This window comes from Lytechinus pictus, chromosome 15, assembly GCF_037042905.1.
Source record: "Lytechinus pictus isolate F3 Inbred chromosome 15, Lp3.0, whole genome shotgun sequence".
Classification (NCBI taxonomy): domain Eukaryota; kingdom Metazoa; phylum Echinodermata; class Echinoidea; order Temnopleuroida; family Toxopneustidae; genus Lytechinus; species Lytechinus pictus.
Window position 1 is genome coordinate 20,677,501 of NC_087259.1, and position 21,163 is coordinate 20,698,663.

General features: G+C 37.1%; 1 protein-coding gene across 1 annotated transcript in view; it reads right to left on the bottom strand.

Moving 5' to 3' along the window:
- Positions 1–18,467, bottom strand: part of LOC129277423 (pre-mRNA-splicing factor ATP-dependent RNA helicase DHX16-like) — a 30,426-nt gene extending 11,959 nt beyond the window's left edge. The window contains exons 1-10 of the mRNA XM_064110208.1: positions 18,243–18,467; positions 17,519–17,662; positions 16,779–16,867; positions 15,629–15,791; positions 6,076–6,248; positions 4,554–4,677; positions 2,574–2,708; positions 1,945–2,028; positions 1,470–1,673; positions 539–649 (exon numbers count right to left, since the gene is read on the bottom strand). Of these exons, the coding sequence (XP_063966278.1) occupies positions 539–649; positions 1,470–1,673; positions 1,945–2,028; positions 2,574–2,708; positions 4,554–4,677; positions 6,076–6,248; positions 15,629–15,791; positions 16,779–16,867; positions 17,519–17,662; positions 18,243–18,446 (1,431 nt within the window). The 5' untranslated portion in view covers positions 18,447–18,467. The remainder of the gene's footprint in view (positions 1–538; positions 650–1,469; positions 1,674–1,944; positions 2,029–2,573; positions 2,709–4,553; positions 4,678–6,075; positions 6,249–15,628; positions 15,792–16,778; positions 16,868–17,518; positions 17,663–18,242) is intronic.
- Between the last annotated feature and the right edge of the window lie 2,696 nt (positions 18,468–21,163).

The following is a 21,163-nucleotide window of genomic DNA, read 5'->3' on the forward strand; positions in this document are numbered from 1 at the left end:
TCATCATCTTCATCATCATCATCATCATCATCAACATCATCATCATCATCATCATCTTCATCATCATCACCTATACTGTCAGTCATTACAATTACAAAGTCTGCAATCACCATCATCATCATCATCATCATCATCATCATCATCACCATCATCATCATCATCACCATCATCATCATCATCATCATCATCATCACCTATACTGTCAGTCATTATAATTACAAAGTCTGCAATCACCATCACCATCATCATCATCATCATCATCACCATCATCATCATCACCACAATCGACATCAAGCAATCTGCTCATGATGGTTTTCTTCATACATGATTTATATTCATGGATTAATTGTTCATGGGGGGGGGGGTTTAAAGAAGGTTTTTCCAATATATTTTTCCTGTATTTGAACGTAAATTGCTTGTACATGAAAACGAGTTCACATACTTTTTATGTTTCATTTTGTATTATGTTTTAAACCGCAGAAATGATTCAGACAATCAATAAAATCAAACATCATCAACATTATCATATAATTATCACCTCATTGCCAAGTTTGATGCCCATCTCTTCTGCAACTCTTGCAGCTACGCTCATAGCAGCAACCCTCCTGGGTTGGGTGCAACCAATCTTCATTCCTTTCTTGGTAAATCCCTGGAAGAAAAAAATTTAATGAGAAATATGAGATCACCACCTCAAGACACAATGGCCCGTATTCTGAAGTCAGGTTTAACTTTGACCACGGTCTAACTCTGTGCTAAATTTATAGGGAGCCAAAAATTCTGTTTATATCGTATATTTCTTTTGTTTACTATTTTGTTTCCTTTTGCTTTCATAATGAAGAAAAATCCTTCAGTTATCATTCCCAGACAATTGTGAACAATTTGAGTGTCAAATGAGTTAATGAATTGGATGTGTACTGTTAACGATTTGTCCCCCAATTGGCTCTCCATACTTAAACCAGAACTTTAAACCAGGGTTTAATTTAAACCTGAGTACAGAATACGAGCCAATGTGAATACATATCGGCCCTGTTACACAAAGTACAACTGATTGTTGGGCTGATTTGAAAGTTGATGTTATTGGTAATTATGTGCAATCAATTCTACAAATCAATTTTTAATGATCAATTTGTGTAACAGTTTCCAGCCGGTAAAAGGAAGTTGATCCCTTAAACGGTTCCTTATTTCAGAATCTGTTGAAAAATACCATTTTCTAGTGTCCTTTTTTGCAGCCTTTCTCAACAGATGTCAAGGTAACAAATAGCAGGAAAAAAATGCGAAACTTATTTTGAGAAAATGGAGTCCAAACTTAACATCATATTTCCATTATTCGTATTAAGCCATATGAGAAATTTATCCCTCGGAAAGTAAATGACAATCAACAAATTATTGAATCAAGCCAAGACAGAATGATCACTGTATGGATTAAAACTGATCAATTGCTTCATAAAACAGAGATTGAGTTGACTTACGGCCTCATGCAGATACTGTGTGATCTGTGTGGTCTTTCCTGATCCCGTCTCGCCCTCTATAATCAGGACTTGATGATCCTTGATAGCCGAGATCAGATCATCACGGAATGGATAGATTGGAAGACTCCTCCTAACCTCCTGAATGGATTGTTTCTTCCTCTCCGAAGCCGACATCTTAGGCTCATCATCATCTTCATCATCACTCTAAACCAGGGAAGGAATTAATTATTCATGTTATACGGCCATTTTCCTTTTGGTTTGGGCGCTTTTACAGACCTCCAGTCCTTTCTGATTTGAAAAGGTGGGATGATAAACTTTCTAAAATAAGAGCTCTGAATAGTTCAATTTCTTTCCTCAGAATTCACAATGGTTGATAAATAAATGAATACATACATGTACATAAACACATAAATAGATAAATAAAAAACAAAAAGCATAATTTTAGAATACAACAGTTAAGAATATAATGTCAAACCTCTTTGATGGTTCCAGGTGCAGTGAACGCAGCGACAAACTCAATCTCTTCAAAGTCATCGACCACTAGATCATATTCCTTTTGCTGCAAAAACAACAACAAATAACAATAATTGAAAATTGATAAATCGAATCCACCTAAGAGGTAATCATGCACAAATATACAACCAAGCTCAGCAGCCTTATGCTTCAGTCACATCAAGGAAAACCAACTGCACACCGACTGCTGGTCTGTCATTGTTAATAATGTAACAGCTACTGTCGGTGTGCAGTCGGCTTCACAAAGTGTGACTGAGGCATGATAGATCAGACAACACATTATAAGTGGATACGTTGGACACCACCATCAAATTCTGAGTCATGCTATTGGGCTTTGCCTACTTTCACCAAAGTAATATGGGCAATTCCATAAAATATGTGCGTTCGACCCCCTATATGTGGGACCTTCATGAAATTTTCTGTCTCTGATTTCTTGTTCTTTTGACAGTCTGTAATGCTGTCAAAGGACCATGATTTGGTCATTTTATTAAGTGAAGAATTGAGAAAAATGGGGGTCGGACGTACAAAAAGGTTGATTATTTTATGGAATAGCCCATAAGCAAAACAACTGGGATAAGAGACTTTACTGACCTTGTGCCTTTGCTTAGCATCTTTAGCTCCAAAGTGCATCTCCCCTTTAAGAACATGTTCATCCTCCCATCTCTTCTGTTCATAGTTCGCTGCTCCTTCCTCTCCCACGGGTTCCACATAACGCTCTGATTGTTTCTGTTACAAGTGGGAAGCATAAAAAAAAGCATAATACATGAGTTTCTTGGTTTGACGTTCACTGCACACTGATTTTATTTTAACAATGGCTTTAATCCCATATATGTCAAATATTGTTTGTTTGTTTTGGTTAGTTCTTCAGGGACCGTTTCATAAAACTTGTTGCAATAACAAATTTTCAATAACAACTTAAGGCTACCAAAATGATCAATTTGATTGGCTGACAGCAAGCTTGTTATGCATATGTTACCATAACAAGTCTTTATGAAACAAGACCTCCATATTCATTATATTACTTGGTCTAGTGGTTCTGACTCTCGCCTTTCAAACAGAGGACGGTGGGTTCGAATCCTAGCCATGGCGTGTTTTCCTTCAGCAAGAAATTTATCCACACTGCGCTGCACTCGACCCAGGTGAGGTGAATGGGTACCCAGCAGGATTATTTCCTTGAATGCACTGAGCGCCCGTGATGGTAGCTCGAGCTAAAGCCCGGGTAAATAATAGCAGCGCTTTGTATCCTCAGGCAAAAAGTGCTTTATAAATCCAGCTATTATTATTATTATTATTAATTCATCATAAAGATCCAATCGCTACAGTAACCAATCTTAAAGGGGAATCCAACCCAAATAAAAACTTGTTTTTGTAAGGAAGAGAAAAATCAGACAAGTTGATAGGTGAAAGTTTGAACAATATTGGACAAACAACAAGAAAGTTATGAATTTTTAAAAGTTGTAAATATTGGTAATCACTATACCCATGGAGACTTCAAATTGGCCGCATATGTGATGTCATTGTGATGTAAGGCAAGGACTACTTTTCCATGTACTCCAATTCATATTATGGCTAAAATGTCATTTTTCCCAAAAGTTTTATTTCAAATTATATTTTTCTTCCATGAGGACATAAAACAATATACTACCTGGGTTATATTTAGATTACTGCCCAAGGGGAATGGGCACTTAGGAGAAAACCACAAATCCCTGATAATAAAGTACATGGCCTATGGGAAAGTTGTCCTTGCCCCTTGTCATAATTTACTTACCCAGTTGCCAATTTGAAATCTACATAGTATTAGTGATCTCAATTTTAAAGCAGCTATAACTTTCTTATTGCTTGTCCGATTTCTTTCAAACTTTCACCATTCTGTTTAATTTATTTTTGTCCGTCCCAACACATCATTTTATGGCCAAGGCTGGATTCCCCTTTAATAAGCTACAGCTTCTATTTGGTCCTTACCATTTTACCTCATACTTCTTTCTATTCATTTTGTATTTTATATTGGTTAAATAAAATGAACTTGAACCACTTAGGCTCTGCAGAATTAATTACTCCTTGATTTTCTTTCAAAGGAAGAGGGGATATCAAGTATTATATCTCTTGTCGAAGGTGGTTGCATTGAGAGTGTGCACAAGAAGAAAACAAAAAGTTTTGTCAAAACGTTTCCCATGAAATATTTTTTTTCCTTGCCGACATCACACATAGTCCAATTTTTCCCCTAAAAAAAGATGAACTTTTTTTTTCTGACCCCCCAAATATGCGCACTGCACCCACAATTAACATTCCGCAACATCAATAGGGTACTATAGATGTACCTTCGATGTGGATACTTTCAGACAGATAATACTTTATAAAATGTAGCAGGCAGATAGCTCACATTCAAACCTCACTTTCACATTCCCATAAAATTGAAGAAAAAAATGATTCAACTTCATTGGTCCCTTTTCTTGTGTTTTCCACTAATAGAGATCAAAGACACACAAAAAGAGGTGAAGGCACAAAATGGAAGCAGGCGGGAATGATTACCAAACAATTAAAAAATAACGGGGCCTAACAATTTATTCATACCTCATCGTCTTTTGGCATATAGTATCTTCCTTCTCTTTCTTTCTCTCCTGCACTTTTGTGCTCCTTAGCAAGATCCAGCACAGTCTTCTTATACTTCATCTCTTTTCTCTCCCGCTCTGTTAAACTGGAAATGAAAAAAAACAATCAAATCAATGAGTGGCTTGATGAGGGGCAAATTAAGAACATCATGCAATAATTCTATGAATTGCATTTATTTTGATAGGATATTGGCAAATATTTAATATTTCATCATATTTTCATTATTTTTTTATTTTTAGAGGGAGTAAATACACTTCTTGGAATAACATTGAATTATATATCATAATAATAATAATAATAATAATAATAGCCAATTTTTATATAGCGCTTTTCCCAGAATGGCTCAAAGCGCGTTACAGCATATTATTACCCCGGTCATTGGATTCATTTCAATCCCGCACGAAAAGTGCACAATTTCCACTCCCTGGAAAGCATTCCTTGCATTCATCGCAGCCTCATTATGGCGCTGGCAAAATCAAACATACAATATCTTTCGCATCCTACCGGGTACCCATTTAGCACCTGGGTCGAGAGTGGCAAAGTGTGGATTAACGCCTTGCCAAAGGACGCTAGACCGCGGTGGGATTCGAACAGACGACCATCTGTTCACAAGGCGAGAGTCAGAACCACTACACCACGGCTCTTCCACACATACAGAACTGTGATTGACTAGATTCTAAACTTGATATTAATTCAAACTGTGTATTCAAGGGATGTGACTTAAGATAATATTGAGTAGAAATTGAATTAAATCAATTACAAATCCCGATGAGATTTAACAAGATTCTCTCTTTTATCAAATTTACAAGCACCTTTAGAGATATTTTTTAATATAAACCAATATCTACTGTATAATTTAACAAAGTTCACTTATATCAAATATTTTTAATAATACTCAAATTGATACTTATGCTAAACATACAGTGTACCAGATTGCTTTGCTTATGCACAAAACATTTGTCTAGTCAAATACCACAGTAAAGAAAAAGAAGGAAACAAGTTTTAACTAATACAAACAGAAAAAAAAATCCTTTAATAAATAATCAATGCCATGGATATCTGTGGCTTTATCCTTTCTCATTTCAGAGTACAATCCATTTCAGTTATAAACTGACCTATGTCTATTTCCCCCTCATTAACAACATTGCAAAATGCCTGGCTTGAGCTCTGTAACAATCACAATCTGATAGTCAAGGGGGTACTGACACCCTCATAACCACCCCCCCCCTTAGTTATTGCGAGGATGGGCCATTTTCAGCCATGTAATGACCACCATGATCTTGAACTTTGACCTTGACACCCCAAAATTAATTAGATCATTATCATGCCTGTTAGCACACATGATAGAAAATACATGATCTTCCAAATAGTTTCCGAGTTACCACGAGAACAAGAACAGGAAACAGCACAATCATCCCGAACCTCCACCAACCATCTTTGGTGGGTGAAGGCATAAAAATGCAATAAGCCCTTAAATTCTTACCTTTCCTGTGCAAAGAGATATTCCTCATCATGAATATCGGCTTCTAACTCCTTCAGCTTATCCTCTCTCCTCATCTTCAGGTACTTCTGACGGGACTCCTTCCTCAGGTCTGGTACTATCATCCTCCGGTCCTCCTCCGCCTTTTCCAGTCTTCGCTTGGCCTCGGCCAAGTCCTGGAAACCAATACAAGATGAAGTTGGTAAAATTTTTGTCTTTACATGATGATCATGAGTTAATAGTAACTATAATATTCTGCGTTTATAAAGCGTTTCTCACAGTGGAACGACATCTCTATGCGCTTCGGATATATCATTTGTGAGTTTTAGCACAGGATTCAAGAAGAGGGAAATGTATTGTCAATTGCCCAACATGACAAAGAACAACCAAGAAGTCTTTGTCAAAAATTCTTGAATCAAACCAGCAGTTTAGTCTTTGACTCTGGACAAAAAGCCTTTATTGCAATCAGCCGCGAAACTCAAGACGAAACTGCTGCACCGGTTCACCAATTTTTGGCAAAGACCTCCCAGCTGTCCCTTGTCATTTGACAGGCATTTTCATTACATGTTCTTGAATCCTTTGTATGCTGCTGAGCAAAAACTCCCTATTAGTGGAAGCGTCGTGGTTTAGCGGTTCTGACTCTCGCCTTGTAATCAGAGGGTCGTGTGTTCGAATCCCACCATGGCCTAGCGTCCTTTGGCAAGGCGTTAATCCACACTTTGCCACTCTCCACCCAGGTGTTAAATGGGTACCCGGTAGGATGTGAAAGCCTATATGTAGTATGCCTAGCAATTGAGTCTTGGAACTCTTGTTGGAATGCTCCCCAGGGAGTGGAGAAGGTGCATACATTGTATGCGGGCATGCAAGGATCCGATGACCGGGGTAATAATATGTCTGTAAAGCGCTTACAGACGTCGTTCCGATGTATTAAAGCTCGTGGATAGTGTTGGTAAAGGATACAAAAATTCCAGTTGAATGGATCTTTCCTATTGAATAACGATTGCTGATGATGATTCAATGCGAAATTGACAGAATTTCTTCTTGGAAATATTAAATTTTAAATAAACTCCGAGAAATAAAATCATTCTCCTCGGCTGAATTTCAAAGACAGTTCGCTGAATTTATGCGCACTTATATAGCGCCCACTTTCGTCCACGACTGATTTTTCCCCCTGTTAGTTGATCACTAGCCGTTCCACTTTTAGCAAACCGAAATATCCCTGCGAGCGTAGTCTGCTAATTCCGTGTACCCGCTCGTCGATCATTGTTCTTAGTTTTAGCATGGCCTCAGTCGAGTTTCTCCCCCAGCGAGTTCGGCGAGGAGCACAGGAAACCGTTGAATTTTTGTTAGATGGGTTAGATAATTATTTTAAAAAATGTGGACTAACTTACCCCTTATGCTGTCCCTCCAACCTGTAGTTCACATGTTACAGTAGTTTATTTTGACGTTCATGAAAACGTATTAGAGATGAGTCTGTCAAAATTTTGGCTACAAATTTCCACGTGCGACAAGATTGGTTCATGGTTCTTGAAACTGCGAGATACATTATACTGCATGCTGCATGCGATGCGATGCGATGGACATTGGTCACGCTCGCTCAGCTCGGCGCTTCGGCCTGACATTCTCTCACGCTTTATCCAACTCTATGCATTCTGTTCATACACAGTTTTGCGTGTACGATGTGTTCATGTCTTTCACGTCATATTTCAGCGCATGCATTGGGGAAGGGAAATTAATTTGGAAGTGGGAAAAGGGAGAAAAGAAGAAAGGGAAAGGTAAAAAAAAGAGGATAACAAGTAAAGGAAAAGAAAGAACAAATGAGGCAAGGGAAACAGGAAATAAGAATGGAACGAGCTAACATGATAGCAGAGGCAGATCAATTTCGCGGCCAATATCACGAATATGGGGGGGGGGGGGATTTTTCACCCATTATTTTCCACGATCGACCGCTCTGAGTTGATTTTTGTTTGTTTCTTTCTTTGAAGGTGTAGACCTAACAGTCAGCTTTATTCTTATAAAACAACATAAATGCAGGGGCCGCAGAATGGTTTTCAAAGTGAGGGGGGGCTGAGTCAAATGTTTTTTTTTTTTTGGGGGGGTGACCATGCAAAAAATCACAATCAAATGGTCATTTTTACTTTTTTGAACACGGTTATGGAAAAAAGCAGGGGCTGGAGCCCCCCCTCGCTTCCGCGACCCCTGAAATGTATAATCCTATACGTACTATTCAATATAGTGCGAGTGATGCGCGAGTTAAAATTTTTCGTAAATGTCATATTTTGTCCTGAAAATAAAACATCTAACTAATAACTATACTGCAAATACGAAGCACGAGCAGATTTTTTTTTCATATATATTCTGGCCTGATAAACAAGGGACCTGTTCTGATTGTAGTAGCCATGAAGACGATACATAGGCCTATATAATTATGATGGCCTATTTCAAGAATGGAATAATGCGAGCGCGAAGTGCGGGCTGAACATTTTTTACATTCCAACAAGAAAATTGACATTCTAAGCATTTATCCTGAACTGAATAGGTATATAACTAGACAATACGAGCGATAAGCGCGATGGGGAAAATTAAGATTTAGAGCTAAAAACGGGACATGTTTTGTAAGGCGTGAAGATGGGTAATTAGGCATCTTCCTACGTAATGCGAGCGGGAAGTGCGAGCAGAATTCTAATCTGAAAACTATTTCAAACACTGAAAATGAAACTGACTGGATGTGGATCGCACTCAATAAATGATTCAAGCGCGAAGCTCGAGCGGATATTTTTCGGAAATTATTCTGACCTAGGACGGGAACATTCTAAGGACATTTTGTCATATGAAAATAGAAATTATCTACCTATTAAGTGTCCCCAAGCGCGAGATGAAAATTCTTTCAATTATAAAAAAAGACAATATAGTTATTAGCAATTCATGAAATGTTATTGTTATTATCTTATTTATTACTCTAATAAGCCCAATAAGAGCGAGAAATTTGTTAATATCAATTTCTGAAAACTGGATATTCTAAGTATTTTTCTATTTATGAATAGAAGGCATTGGTTGATATATCTTTAACAATTAATGCGAGCGCAAATCACGAACCGATTTTTTTTAAATAAATTGTCATGAAAAGGGATTTTAAATAGTTTGTTATAGAGATAAATAACTAACCAATCGAAATGAGAGCGCGCAGCGCTAGCTGATAGGTTTTGACAATCAGAGCTGATATGTTTTGACAATCAGACCTGAATAAGAATATTTTGAGAATTTATTGTAAATATGAAGACTAGAGATTGGGTACTTGACAAATAATGCGAGCGCGTAGCGCGAGCTGCATTGATACTCGATCAGACCATAAACGGACTACGGCTGCACATTAAAAAAAATCAATTTGTAAATCAAGCAACGTGATATTTTAAGCTCCATATCAGCCCATTGAGGATTATTTGTATCTCGATATTAAACATGCAAGTGCGAGCGAAAAATTCATATAGTGATATGAAAGATTCTTATTTTTTTTGTATTTTCCAAGTCTTCTTCTCACCTTATTTTTTTCATTTGTCTTCCTCCTCTTTTCCTCCTTTTTTTCTCCTCTCTTTTCCCTTTTTTTATTTTCCCCACTCCTAGAGGGACCCGGGAACTTCGCCCTGGATCCGCGCTCGCATTATTCATGTTATTAATCTAGAAAGATCCCAAATTACTCATCCTTTTCATTATTTACAAAACATGAATGATGTGTCCCGTTTTAGTCTAAATCTCTTTTTTTTACGCTCGCGCTTCGCCCTCGCATCAATAGTTCAGTGATATACATATCCTGTTTACGTTTACAAAAAAGCTTAGAATTTCCCTTCTTTAGGTAAAAATGTACTTCTATTTGATTGTTGAAATATGCAACGCATTCATGGCTAACTGCAGGACGTCCTTGACAGGTGCATGGTTCCTTTTCGATCAGATCAAAACGTATATTTAAAATTTCTGTTCACGCTTCGCAGTAATTATTTAGTTGCATATATACACGATTCGTTCAGGCTCACAAACATTGCCCAGAATGTTAAAATTTCAAATACAAAATTAGCTCGCGCTTCGCGCTCGAACTATTTATATAAGGCTTATGAGATTATTAAATATTTATGTTGATTTATAGGAATACAGCTAATGGACTACCCATTCAAATAAACATACATAAATCAACTTCGAGCGGCCGATTGTGGAAAATGTGACTGAAAAATCCCCCCCCCCCCCATATCAGCGAAGCTGGATCCGCCCCTGTACCCAACATATCATTTGTAAATATGCCTCTATAAAGGAGCTATATACAGTTCTTTACTTGTGTTTCTGCTCAGACTCATTAGAAAGGTGCAAATTGGAAACTTGAAACTGATCATGCATCCAGTGCCATTTGGCCAGGGTATACCAATCATGGTACAAGAGCGATTTATATAGTTTATGGCAATATCGAATTGGACTGTGTCAGGCAAGGTCGCCAATTATAGTAAAAAGATTCTTATAAAATTTTACGTTGTGAAGAAAGTTAAAAAATGGTCACTCGTTTCGTGTTAGATGTCAAGTAAGATTTTTTATTTATTGGAACGTGGAACAAAAGAAAATGTATCATTTTGGATTTTGAAATAAAAATTGGTGGAAACAGCAAAACAGACGGGCCCATATTTTATAATGGCAATTTTCGTACATTTAGCTCTATTGTGCAAGACTCTCTTACACTGGGGAAATGAAACAGAATATATGATAAATGACCATGCATGAATGAATGAATAAATGCATACAATTATTAAAGTAAATAAATAAAAATGTATGTCTATGAGCAATTTTCAAAATATACCTTGGTCGCCCCCAGCCCTGATCCGCCAATTTACATGTGGAAAGAAAAATTTGGGAAAACTGGCGTATATGCTGTATTCTCGACCGCTGGTCTTTCTCACATTCATAAAATATTTTGGGAATAAGTTTTGACTTTATAAAATTATGAAGTCAGAGATCTTTTCATTACAAGAGATTCGTACTTTGTTTCGTTGACAAACAAAAATTACACGTTTTATACAGCCGAAGGCCAAATACTTGCTCGTGCAGTATTATTTTGTCAACCCTATGCTACTGGTGAGGTTGGGGGGGGGGGGTAGGCCTATTGGGGAAGGGATAGGCCATGCAGTTGAACAAATAGGCATTTTCACAAGAAAGTGTGTGTGAAGAAATAATATTACTTCAATGCACTATGAATTATGATGCAATTAATTTAGGCCGATATCGCAACATGTTTGTTTTGGGTTTTTTTTGCTTTTCTCTCACTCATAACAGTCCGAGTGACAATATATATCCGGTTATTCATGAGGGACGTGTATCGTTTGGTTGTCAAGTTAGAAACAAAGAATTGCAATAATAAAGTTTGTCAGACTAGACAAATTCCCAACGACTCGTTCCCATGCAGCTCGATCCCCACCCAACCCCCCTCCCCTACGTTCTTTCTTTCTCTATATAATTTCTTTCTTTCATTGCATTTTTTCCCCTTCCCGTTCTTTCACCTCCTTTTTCTGATAATGACTTGAAAATCGATCAGCGCTTGGCTTGTAAATCATTGTCCCTGCCATTTTTTTTGCATCTCTCCCACAGTTCAATGTTTAATTAAAGGTCAAGTCCACCCCAGAAAAAAAAATGTTGATTTGAATCAATAGAAAAAAATCCAACAAGCATAATTTTGAAAAATTCATCAAAATTTGATGTAAAAATGAGTAAATCAGTATGGCATTTCCAAATTTCACATAGCCTATATTTTTCACAAAATAGTTATATGCACAACTCAGTATTATGCAAATGAGAGTTGATGATGTCCCTCGATCACTACCAACCGCGTAGCCAGGATTTCATTTTGGAGGGGGCGGTAAATGCACGCGAAGCGTGCCAACACTTAGGGAGCGCGCGAAGCGCGCTCCCTAGGGGGTGGGTGCAGGGAGGGGGAGTTTCCCCCTCCCTTGCGAAGCTTTTGGTGTTTCATAAATTAAAATGAAAAGGAGCCGTCTCTCTTGTCTTTAGTACCTATATATCAGCTCCAATTCAGTTGACTATATTGTGATTTTGAACATTGTTTTCAAAAAAGATTGTGAACGCACAAAAAAGGAATACAATGGAGGAAATTAAAATGATAATAACCCCGCGCGAAGCGCGGAAACTAAAGCGTTTTATCAATTTTTTGCCATGAAAAGGGTCCCGAGAAAACGGTATTCTCAAACACATATTGGATACTTCCCTTGGAAAGATCAGATTTGATTACAAACAATTTAGCGACAGTGCATATCTTTAACTCGCAAAACAGAGGAGAAGAAGTGTATATGCCGGGAGGAAGATATTCCTCCCCGCGCAGAACAACGAAACTCTGAAATTTCAAAGGGCAGACGTTTCATCAAATGCAGATATCTCCAATACCCGATCGGCTCTAATTCAATTAATTTTCTAAGATTATTGAACTTCATTACAAGGAAAATAGTGCGCAAAAAGTTGAAACTTCTGTGATTTATTGAAATTATATAAAAAGGATACCTAATTTCTTTGACTTATCCTGAAGCGCTTCATTTTGAATTATAAAGAAACTTTGGTGTCATTCAAAATTTCAAACTGAGGGCGCAAAACAGGACAGGAGATGAATGTGCAGGGAAATGACATGAAGTTTAATAGAATTTGATAAAAAATATTGTACTTTTTTATTTAATAAGATACGAATTTTATACCTTCCTCTTTTTAAATTAGGAACCTGTTTGCCCCAAAAATTATGGTTGTTTAGTAATGAGCTGAAAAGCGGGAGAAGTTGACTTTATGGAGGTGACGGCAGAAATTGATATAAAGATTTCACCCAACCGGAGCCGACCCGACCAGAAGTTACGCGATCAATTAAAAAAAAAGATAACTTCATATACTTCGGCCTAACCATGCCCTAATGTATACATTTGAACTTTAATTACCCGGCAAGAAACACATATATAGCTGAGGTGGAAAAACAGGGTTAGAGAAAGGGTGGGGGGAACAATGGAGATCTTCAATATTGTCATTTAACCGCGCGCAGCGCGGAAGCAAAATTCATATATAAATCTAGAGCAAGAGTGAAGGAGTTTCTCTTTTGAGAAAAAAAAAGAATAAAAAGAAAAAAAAACTCAAAGCTACCTTTCTTCCCTTTCCTCCCTTCCCTTTTCCTTTTCTCCTCTCTTTTTTCTCTTTTTTTCTTTTTGGGGACGTTTTTTTTGGGGGGGGGGGCGACCGCCCCCACCGCCCCCCTGGCTTGTTTGAATTATATTTCAATTAGAGATTTGAAAATAAGGACCAACTTGACTGAACCATAGATATAATCCTCAGCGGTTATTCCACATATTCAGGAAAAAAATAAAATTATGGGGAAATATATATAATGATATCGAGGCCCTATATCGACGTTACACCCGACCCACATTATTATTTTTATTGTTCTTTTGGTAGGCCTATTTAGTTAGTGAGATAGTGGTTATTACCATGTGAAATGGCCATATTATGGAAAGATATACGATCAAACTGAATAACATTATTTACAGAACTTTATCCAATAAATTACTTATTCCATAGGATAGCCAGTTTTCTGAAACTCGGCATGCTGAGCTGTATACTAGGCCCATGGTTTCGATTGAATCAAATTATCTCGGGACACGCAGGATCTCTCCATGTACATGACCAGTGAACTGAACTCTTCATGACCTTTAGGAGGCCCGGTATACAAGATCATTGCATGCAATGTATCTGTTGACCTTATTACGTAACGTCTCCACACGCACTATTCAACACAAACACACACACTCATACCGTACACCCACGCACAAGTGAATGAAATTCCCGGCCAGTCCTACTGCATACACAGAACATACATCCAACGTGCACACTGTACTAGTCTACGAATTCAGACACAATTAACCCAAAGACTGTTTATATATCATTTTAGTGAGAATTAAATCAATGCATTTCCAAAACATAAACAGGATGCACAATCTTGGAATTTTCTTTGAATGTAAGGGTTCTTTCTGTTGGTTTCATTTTCCTTTCTTTTCTTTTGAATCATTAGAATCGTAAAATAAAACTTTTTGTCAATCTGAAACAACATGAGCTGAGGCTAATACGCGGGAAGTCGGAGAAGAACCAAAAAAAGAAGTTTTTCCAATTCTAATTCTGTGCTGTACGTTATATTCATTCTGATTTATAAATTGTTCCAGTGTTATATTAGCAATCAGAGAGCAGATACTTATTTGCAACAGCTAATATCGTGGTTGCATTTTTTTAATGGGGAAGATGGGACGGTCGAGGTTTGTTATATGCAAGCGGCCCCCAGCCAAGGGCAAGTTCAAACTTCAAGGAAGGTAGGAATGAGGTACGTACTCCTAATATCGATCAAGGCTGTTTAGATCTAAAGTCTGCTCTGCCGTTCGTTGTAATGTGATGCAATCATGCAAGGAAAGTCTGGAAACGGCAATGTATCTACGACTATGAGCTTCGTAAAACCATAGAGCTGTAATAGCTCTATGGTAAAACTGATTGACAACGCAATTGTGTAGCGAGGACTACATTATCGTTCTCGCGTAGCACACGCACGGCAGAGGCGGTGGTGCGCACTTTGAGTGTCTGCATGCAGCTACGTTTCAAAAAGCTGGGTATCCCGGCAAGGTAAAATCCACACATGTAAGAGCATAATTTATCATGAAAAACACCTTTTCATTTCATATCATCCACATCATGACTGTTTTAGGACATACACATTCATATAATATACAAATTAATTAGAATGGTGACATGCCGATTTTGAGGAATTACCAAAACTATCCACCCTCTTTAAGCGCTATATAAATGCGGAATATTATTATTATTATTATTATTATTATTATTATTATTACCCTCGTCACTGGATTTTGACTTCCTGGCATCAACCACTCTCTGTCCAGGTTAATTAGTAGGTACCCACAAGAAGAAATTCTTGAATGCACGTGCACCTTATCAATGCAGCTATGTTAAAACCCAGCCTGACCAAGATATCACCGGAGCTAAATTAGATTAGTAACTAAGTATTTTGTAAAGTGCTATGCATATTTATTTTTGTTACTGTTTCTATCGTTATCATTATTTCATTATCATATCATCATTATTATCATAATCATTTGCATTTCATAATCCCTTCAACATATCAAATTAAAAGTTGAAAATTTACAAGTAGTAGTAGTAGTAGTAGCAGCAGCAGCAGTAGTATGGTATTTATTCAATCAAGAAAAACTGGCAAAATAGTCCAAATACTGAAAAATCCAGTGCACAATACATCATCGCCTGCCTCATTTACCCATTGCCCATGTTGTGCATATGACCATTTGCATGATTTAAGCAAAACTTTTAACTGACTTTTCTCATTCCACTTCAAAATTAAATGAAATTTCAGCATTTTGAAATGCTTTCTTGATTTTTCTCTCTTATGCAAATCGACTTGATGTTGGAGTAAACTTGGCCGGTAAAGAAAACTCTATTTCCATTCCAAACCATTTATCAAACTACCCACCTTCTTGCTGCTCTTATTAGTTTTCTTCCTTGTTCGTTCTTTATCCTTGTTTTTCAATCTGGCAGCGAATGCATCTCTCTCTTCTAAATCCCTCCTCCTCTCCTTCTCTTCATCCTCCGTACTATCAGATTCTGAACTTGACTCCTTCTTGATATGAGCTTGCCTGATTTGGGAACAAATGAAATTGTGCATTTTTCACTGAAAGTTTTAAGGCTGAGTGATCAATCATGCTTTATTTTAACAACTGATTGTAGAAAGTGGTCATGCAATGACATAATTTTTTAAATGTTCTACGATTATTACTATGCTTTCTATTCCTGGTTCAAATTTCAATATTCAGAGAAAACAATATTTTATGGAATTATATCATGTGACAAATGGGGCCCGTAGCATAAAACTTTTGCCATAAAAAACTCTGGCAAATTTTTTGCCAGAGTTTTTAAAGTGTAATTTTCAATGGCATAATTTTGTTTGCCAGAGTTTTTGTTTATTTGCCAAAGTTTTTTTTATGGCAAAAGAGTTGCTTGTATATAATGTCACAATATCAAAACATAACAAATACATATCTCTGTTTACCTATTTGATTTTCAACAAACTCTCATTAGGATATTTCTCTCATGTTTCTCTTTTTATTAAATCCAATTTGACAACAGGGTGAATTTCCCCGTTATGATAGTACACAAACTAACATTATAAGATGTAACAAGATATTTTAATATGTGGGGAGACAAACAAAAGCTAAAGCCCAATCAGAGGGTTGTTCCTAAAATACAACACAAAAGATAAATATGCACACATCTCACTACAAAATAAGAAAGAGCAAAGGACATACATCTGATCAGACTTGAAGAAATAATTATACTATACACTTTAAAATGAGAAAAAAAGAAAAAAAAAGCTTTTGCTCATAGTGCTCCTACTTTGTGGAATGCACTCTCTTCAACAATACACAATGCCAAGTCTATAGTCATTCAAAACCAACCTTAAGACATATCTATTCTCATCATATTAAAAAAAACACCACCCTCCTCCCATTTCTGTGTAATAATTCCCTCTGTGCCTCTGAAACTAGATAGAAGGCGCACTCTAAATGCTATATATTATTATTGTTTTTATTATTAAGTATATCCAAAGTAGATATCAGTCTTACCTCTTAGGTTCTGGCTCGCTATCTTCATCACTACTCTCTTGTTTCTGTTTTCTGATGTGCTGTCTCTTTTTACCAGTAGTCTTCCGTCTCTGTGTCAATTAATAAAAGTGTCATCAGTCCTATTATAACTATTGTTGTCATCATAATCATCACCATCACTAATATAATCATCTTTACCATCACCATCATCACCATCATCATCATCATTGAATTCATTATCATCATCATCATCATCATCAACTTCATCATCATCATCATCACCACCACCACCATCATAACCATGATCATAATCATCAATATCTTCATCATCACAATGATCATCATCACCATGATCAACATCACCACCACCAGCATCATCACCCTCAACATCAACATCATCATCACCATCATCATCATCAACATCAACATCATCACCATTATCACCATCATCATTAACACCATCATCATGAACACCACAATCATCACCATCATCATCATCATCATCATCACCATTATCACTATCATCACCATCATCATTAACACCATCATCATCATCACTACCTTCTATCACATCATCAACATTATAATTATCATCATTACCATCTCTATCGATATCATCATTACTAACCTTAGTATAACTACATCTTCATACTACTGTCATAGCAGAATTTAAACCACACATTTCATGTACATGTATGTATCATTCTGGAGCTGATCCTCATGTCCAATACATCTCAAAAGAACCCAAATACAGATATTACCTTTTCTCTGACAATTCTAACCAGTTGCTCTTCTTCTTCCTCATCATCCGAAAGGAGCTTGTATGACCTATTCTTCAATTCTTGTTCTTTCGCTTGCTTCTCTTTCAGTCTATTGGGATTTATAGCTTGCTGCTTCCTCGGTATCTGGAAAAATACGCCAAGGGGAAAAGGAATTGTACAGACTTTGTACATCTTGATCTGTTTGTAATGCAACCCTTCAGACTAATGTGATAAAAATTTTGACAGCATGAATTTGACTTAAATCACTTTGGGCCGTCTAAATTCTTGATAATCGAAAGTCCTAGATAATTAGCAGGTCTCAAGAATATTGAACTGAGGATGCCCTATTGATTGGCCTCAGTTTCCTTCTCATTGGCCTTGAAGATTTCATTCATTGTACTTTTTCAACTTTCACATTTGAGCTGTAATAAAGAAACTTGGCCATTGGGAAAAGTAACTTTGCCATGAAAGTACCAGAATTTAAGCCCCACTGGTCAATAATCATAGTACTAGTAGTTGAAATTTCAAAAGCACCTTTTCCACAAGATAAAAAAAAAATGGAGATTCCGTCCAGTTCGTCATAACAGGAGATATAATACTTACAAATTGCAAATGATAGAGGTTTACTATTCAATAGTTTGTGTTTTCTCACTTTCTGACATCAATGCTTCCTACAAATAAAATGCTAAAAATAAAGATTTCTCTGGTTAAGTGTTATTGGTACCTTATTGAAGAGTTCTCCTGCAAACCTGACCACACCATCTGAGATATCAATGGTCCCAGTCTGCCTGATTTGCTGTACCAAGTCTGAGCTGCTAGACGCCCTCTTGGCAAGTCCGACAAGGAATTCTGCAATGTATCTGTCACTGATTCCAAGGACATCATAGAGCTCGTCCTTCACCCACTGGTCCAGGTTGCCTGATGCCATATTGATGTATTGGCTCAAGGATCACCTGTAAAAATAACAATGTGGAAGAGTAAGAGTTACCAAACATTATTACATTATAATCCTAAGTCAGACTCCACTCTAGATCTATTTTCAAACTATTTTTTCATATAATTATAGACCCCCAAGATCTACTTGAAAGTGAATTTTTATTTCAGTCAATCTGTGACGGTTCATTAGCAGACCATTTCCACCAGTGGGGCAAAAAGTTTGCAGATGATTTTGGTCACAGAAGATGGACAAGTTTAACCCTCTCAAAATATTCATTTGTCCATGAACTTCCACAACAACACAGGGCTTATTCTAAGTTATTATTGCTGATTTGTAGACACCGAGAGTCAAATGATAAGTTTAGTATAACTTTATGCCTACTTTCAAGGTACCGGTATGGTTTCCAAGATATGATAATTCAAGATTCAAAGTTTGAATCTTGATTGAATAGATGGTTGGTTTTTCATTCAATATCGATGCTATAAGTATCAGAGTAGACAAGTGCACTCTTAGACTATACGTTTTCTCCCAAATTAACTTAAGTCTAACTAACGTGCTAACTTTTAAGTAAAAAAAAAGGACAATTACCCCTATGAATCTTCACATTTTTCATTGGGTCGGAATATTTTTAGCCCTGCCTCTGCCCTAGCCAGGAGGCTCCTAGAGAGTAAAAATCATTCACTAAAATTAACTTACTCTCCATGGAGCCAGGGATTGTGCCTATATCATGTGCGTAAAGGACGGGCAAAATAAAAACTTTCGCCCACCGAGATTTCTACTCTTCCTGTAAAATTTCTAGCTAGAACTTACATGTAATTTCGGACATTTAGGCCTGTAAGTTATTGATTACATTTTTAAAACAATATAAATAAAAAAACACCAAAAATTATTATGAAAAGATGAGATTTAACTTACCTATGTTTACGCTGCCATCTTGCCTTCTTTGTTAGTAGTTAAGCTAAGAGACACATATAGAGGACGGAAAATATCTGCCACCCTCTATATGCACTTGTATACATAGGTCAGTTAAATCTCATCTTCTCATCATAATTTTTTGTGCTTTTTCATATACATTGTTTTAAAAATGTATTAATATCGGAAATGAAGTTCTAAACCACTCACACTAGTGCGAGGTTAGTACCAGTATGCTTTACTTACCTCGTACACCGAACCGCGTGTGGCCCTGGATTTCTAATTAAAATTAAAATTACAATTGTAGATCTATGGCTACTCACCGGAAAGAACCCCAGTGAGTAGCGAGAATGAGTTTTGGCAAATATTACTTCTTCAATGTTTGCCGACTACTTAGAAATCCAGGACCAAACGTGATTCGGTGTATGAGGTTAGTATAGCATACTAACCTCCTACTAGTATAAGTGGGGGGGCGAAAGTTTCAATTTTGCCCATCTCGTCTCTCTATACACAGCTGGCAGCCGTCTGTTCGAGGAGTTTTTAAACATTTTTAATTTTTTAAAATTACCCTCATACACAGACGGCTAGCGATCGTGCAGCCGCCATTAGGGGGTTAACAATGCAAAATCAATTTTTGTCTTTATTTCATAAAAATATATACAAAGAACTGGACCAAAATAAAGATTATTATTCCGTTTTGGCCTGAAATGCACCAAAACAGGAAAAAATAAAACTATGAATTACTTCCGCTGTCGCGCAACTCCCATTTCCTGGTTTATCTGAACTTAATACATAAACATATATATGGCCATTGAGTCCCTGTACAGATCGAGCTAGAACTTCGGTCTCTGTAATTGGTGAGTGGAGCCAACGGAGTTCAGCGGAACAACCAAAGCTTTTGCCTCTCTACACTACAGCTACGCACATGAAGGCGTGCACGCGCACGCAATATCTGGCTTCTGGAGGGTAAGCTAACGTTAGTGAATGATTTTACTCTCTAGGAGCCCCCTGAGAGTCCTTGCTACTCTGACCCTTCAGCGGCCTGCGGCGGAGCTGCGTTGCTTGCTTTGCCTCACCCATGGGTGCATTACTGCCGCCATGTACAGGAAAATTGAAGGCGCGGCGCATGCAAAATTGCAACAAAATCCCGCAAATTTAATAAGAGGATTTACAGGATCAAGTCCTCCTACGAAACTTACCGAACGATGTGAAGTCAATTCTTCCTTTTTCAAATTTTTTGTCTAATAAGCTAAAGAGGGCGTGCGATTTATCTTATATCAACTACAAGGGAAAGACTAGGCACAAAAACTATCTTACACGTAAATCGATGCAAAGCGTTACGCGAAGTTGGCAAAGTGTCCAATCTTTTTACTGTAATGTAAAGACTTTGGTGGAACATTAATTGACAAACAAACGGTAGCACTTGTGGGGCTTCGTTCAAGGTAGTAGAATTTTCTATATTTTTTGTTTAATTTGTCATCGCTTTGAATATTTTCCAAAAAGTATCATCGTCAGCAAAAATAATATAAAAGTACCGGTACCGGTACAATGAATGAAGAATCTAGTTTTTAAAATACCAACAAGCTGAATTAAGGTTGTGAATTGTATTAGCGCCACCAACGACCTTCTTTTTATTTCCGTGGAAGAGACATGCGAAGCCACTTTTCAGGCCGAGGAAAGCGATTTTGCTCTTTTTTATGTCCTTTTTAATTTTAGAAAGTCAAAAAGGGGCCTAAGCTTTCGATCCTAGCAGAATCTTCGTCGGAGGCAAAATTTTTAATTTTATATAGAAATAA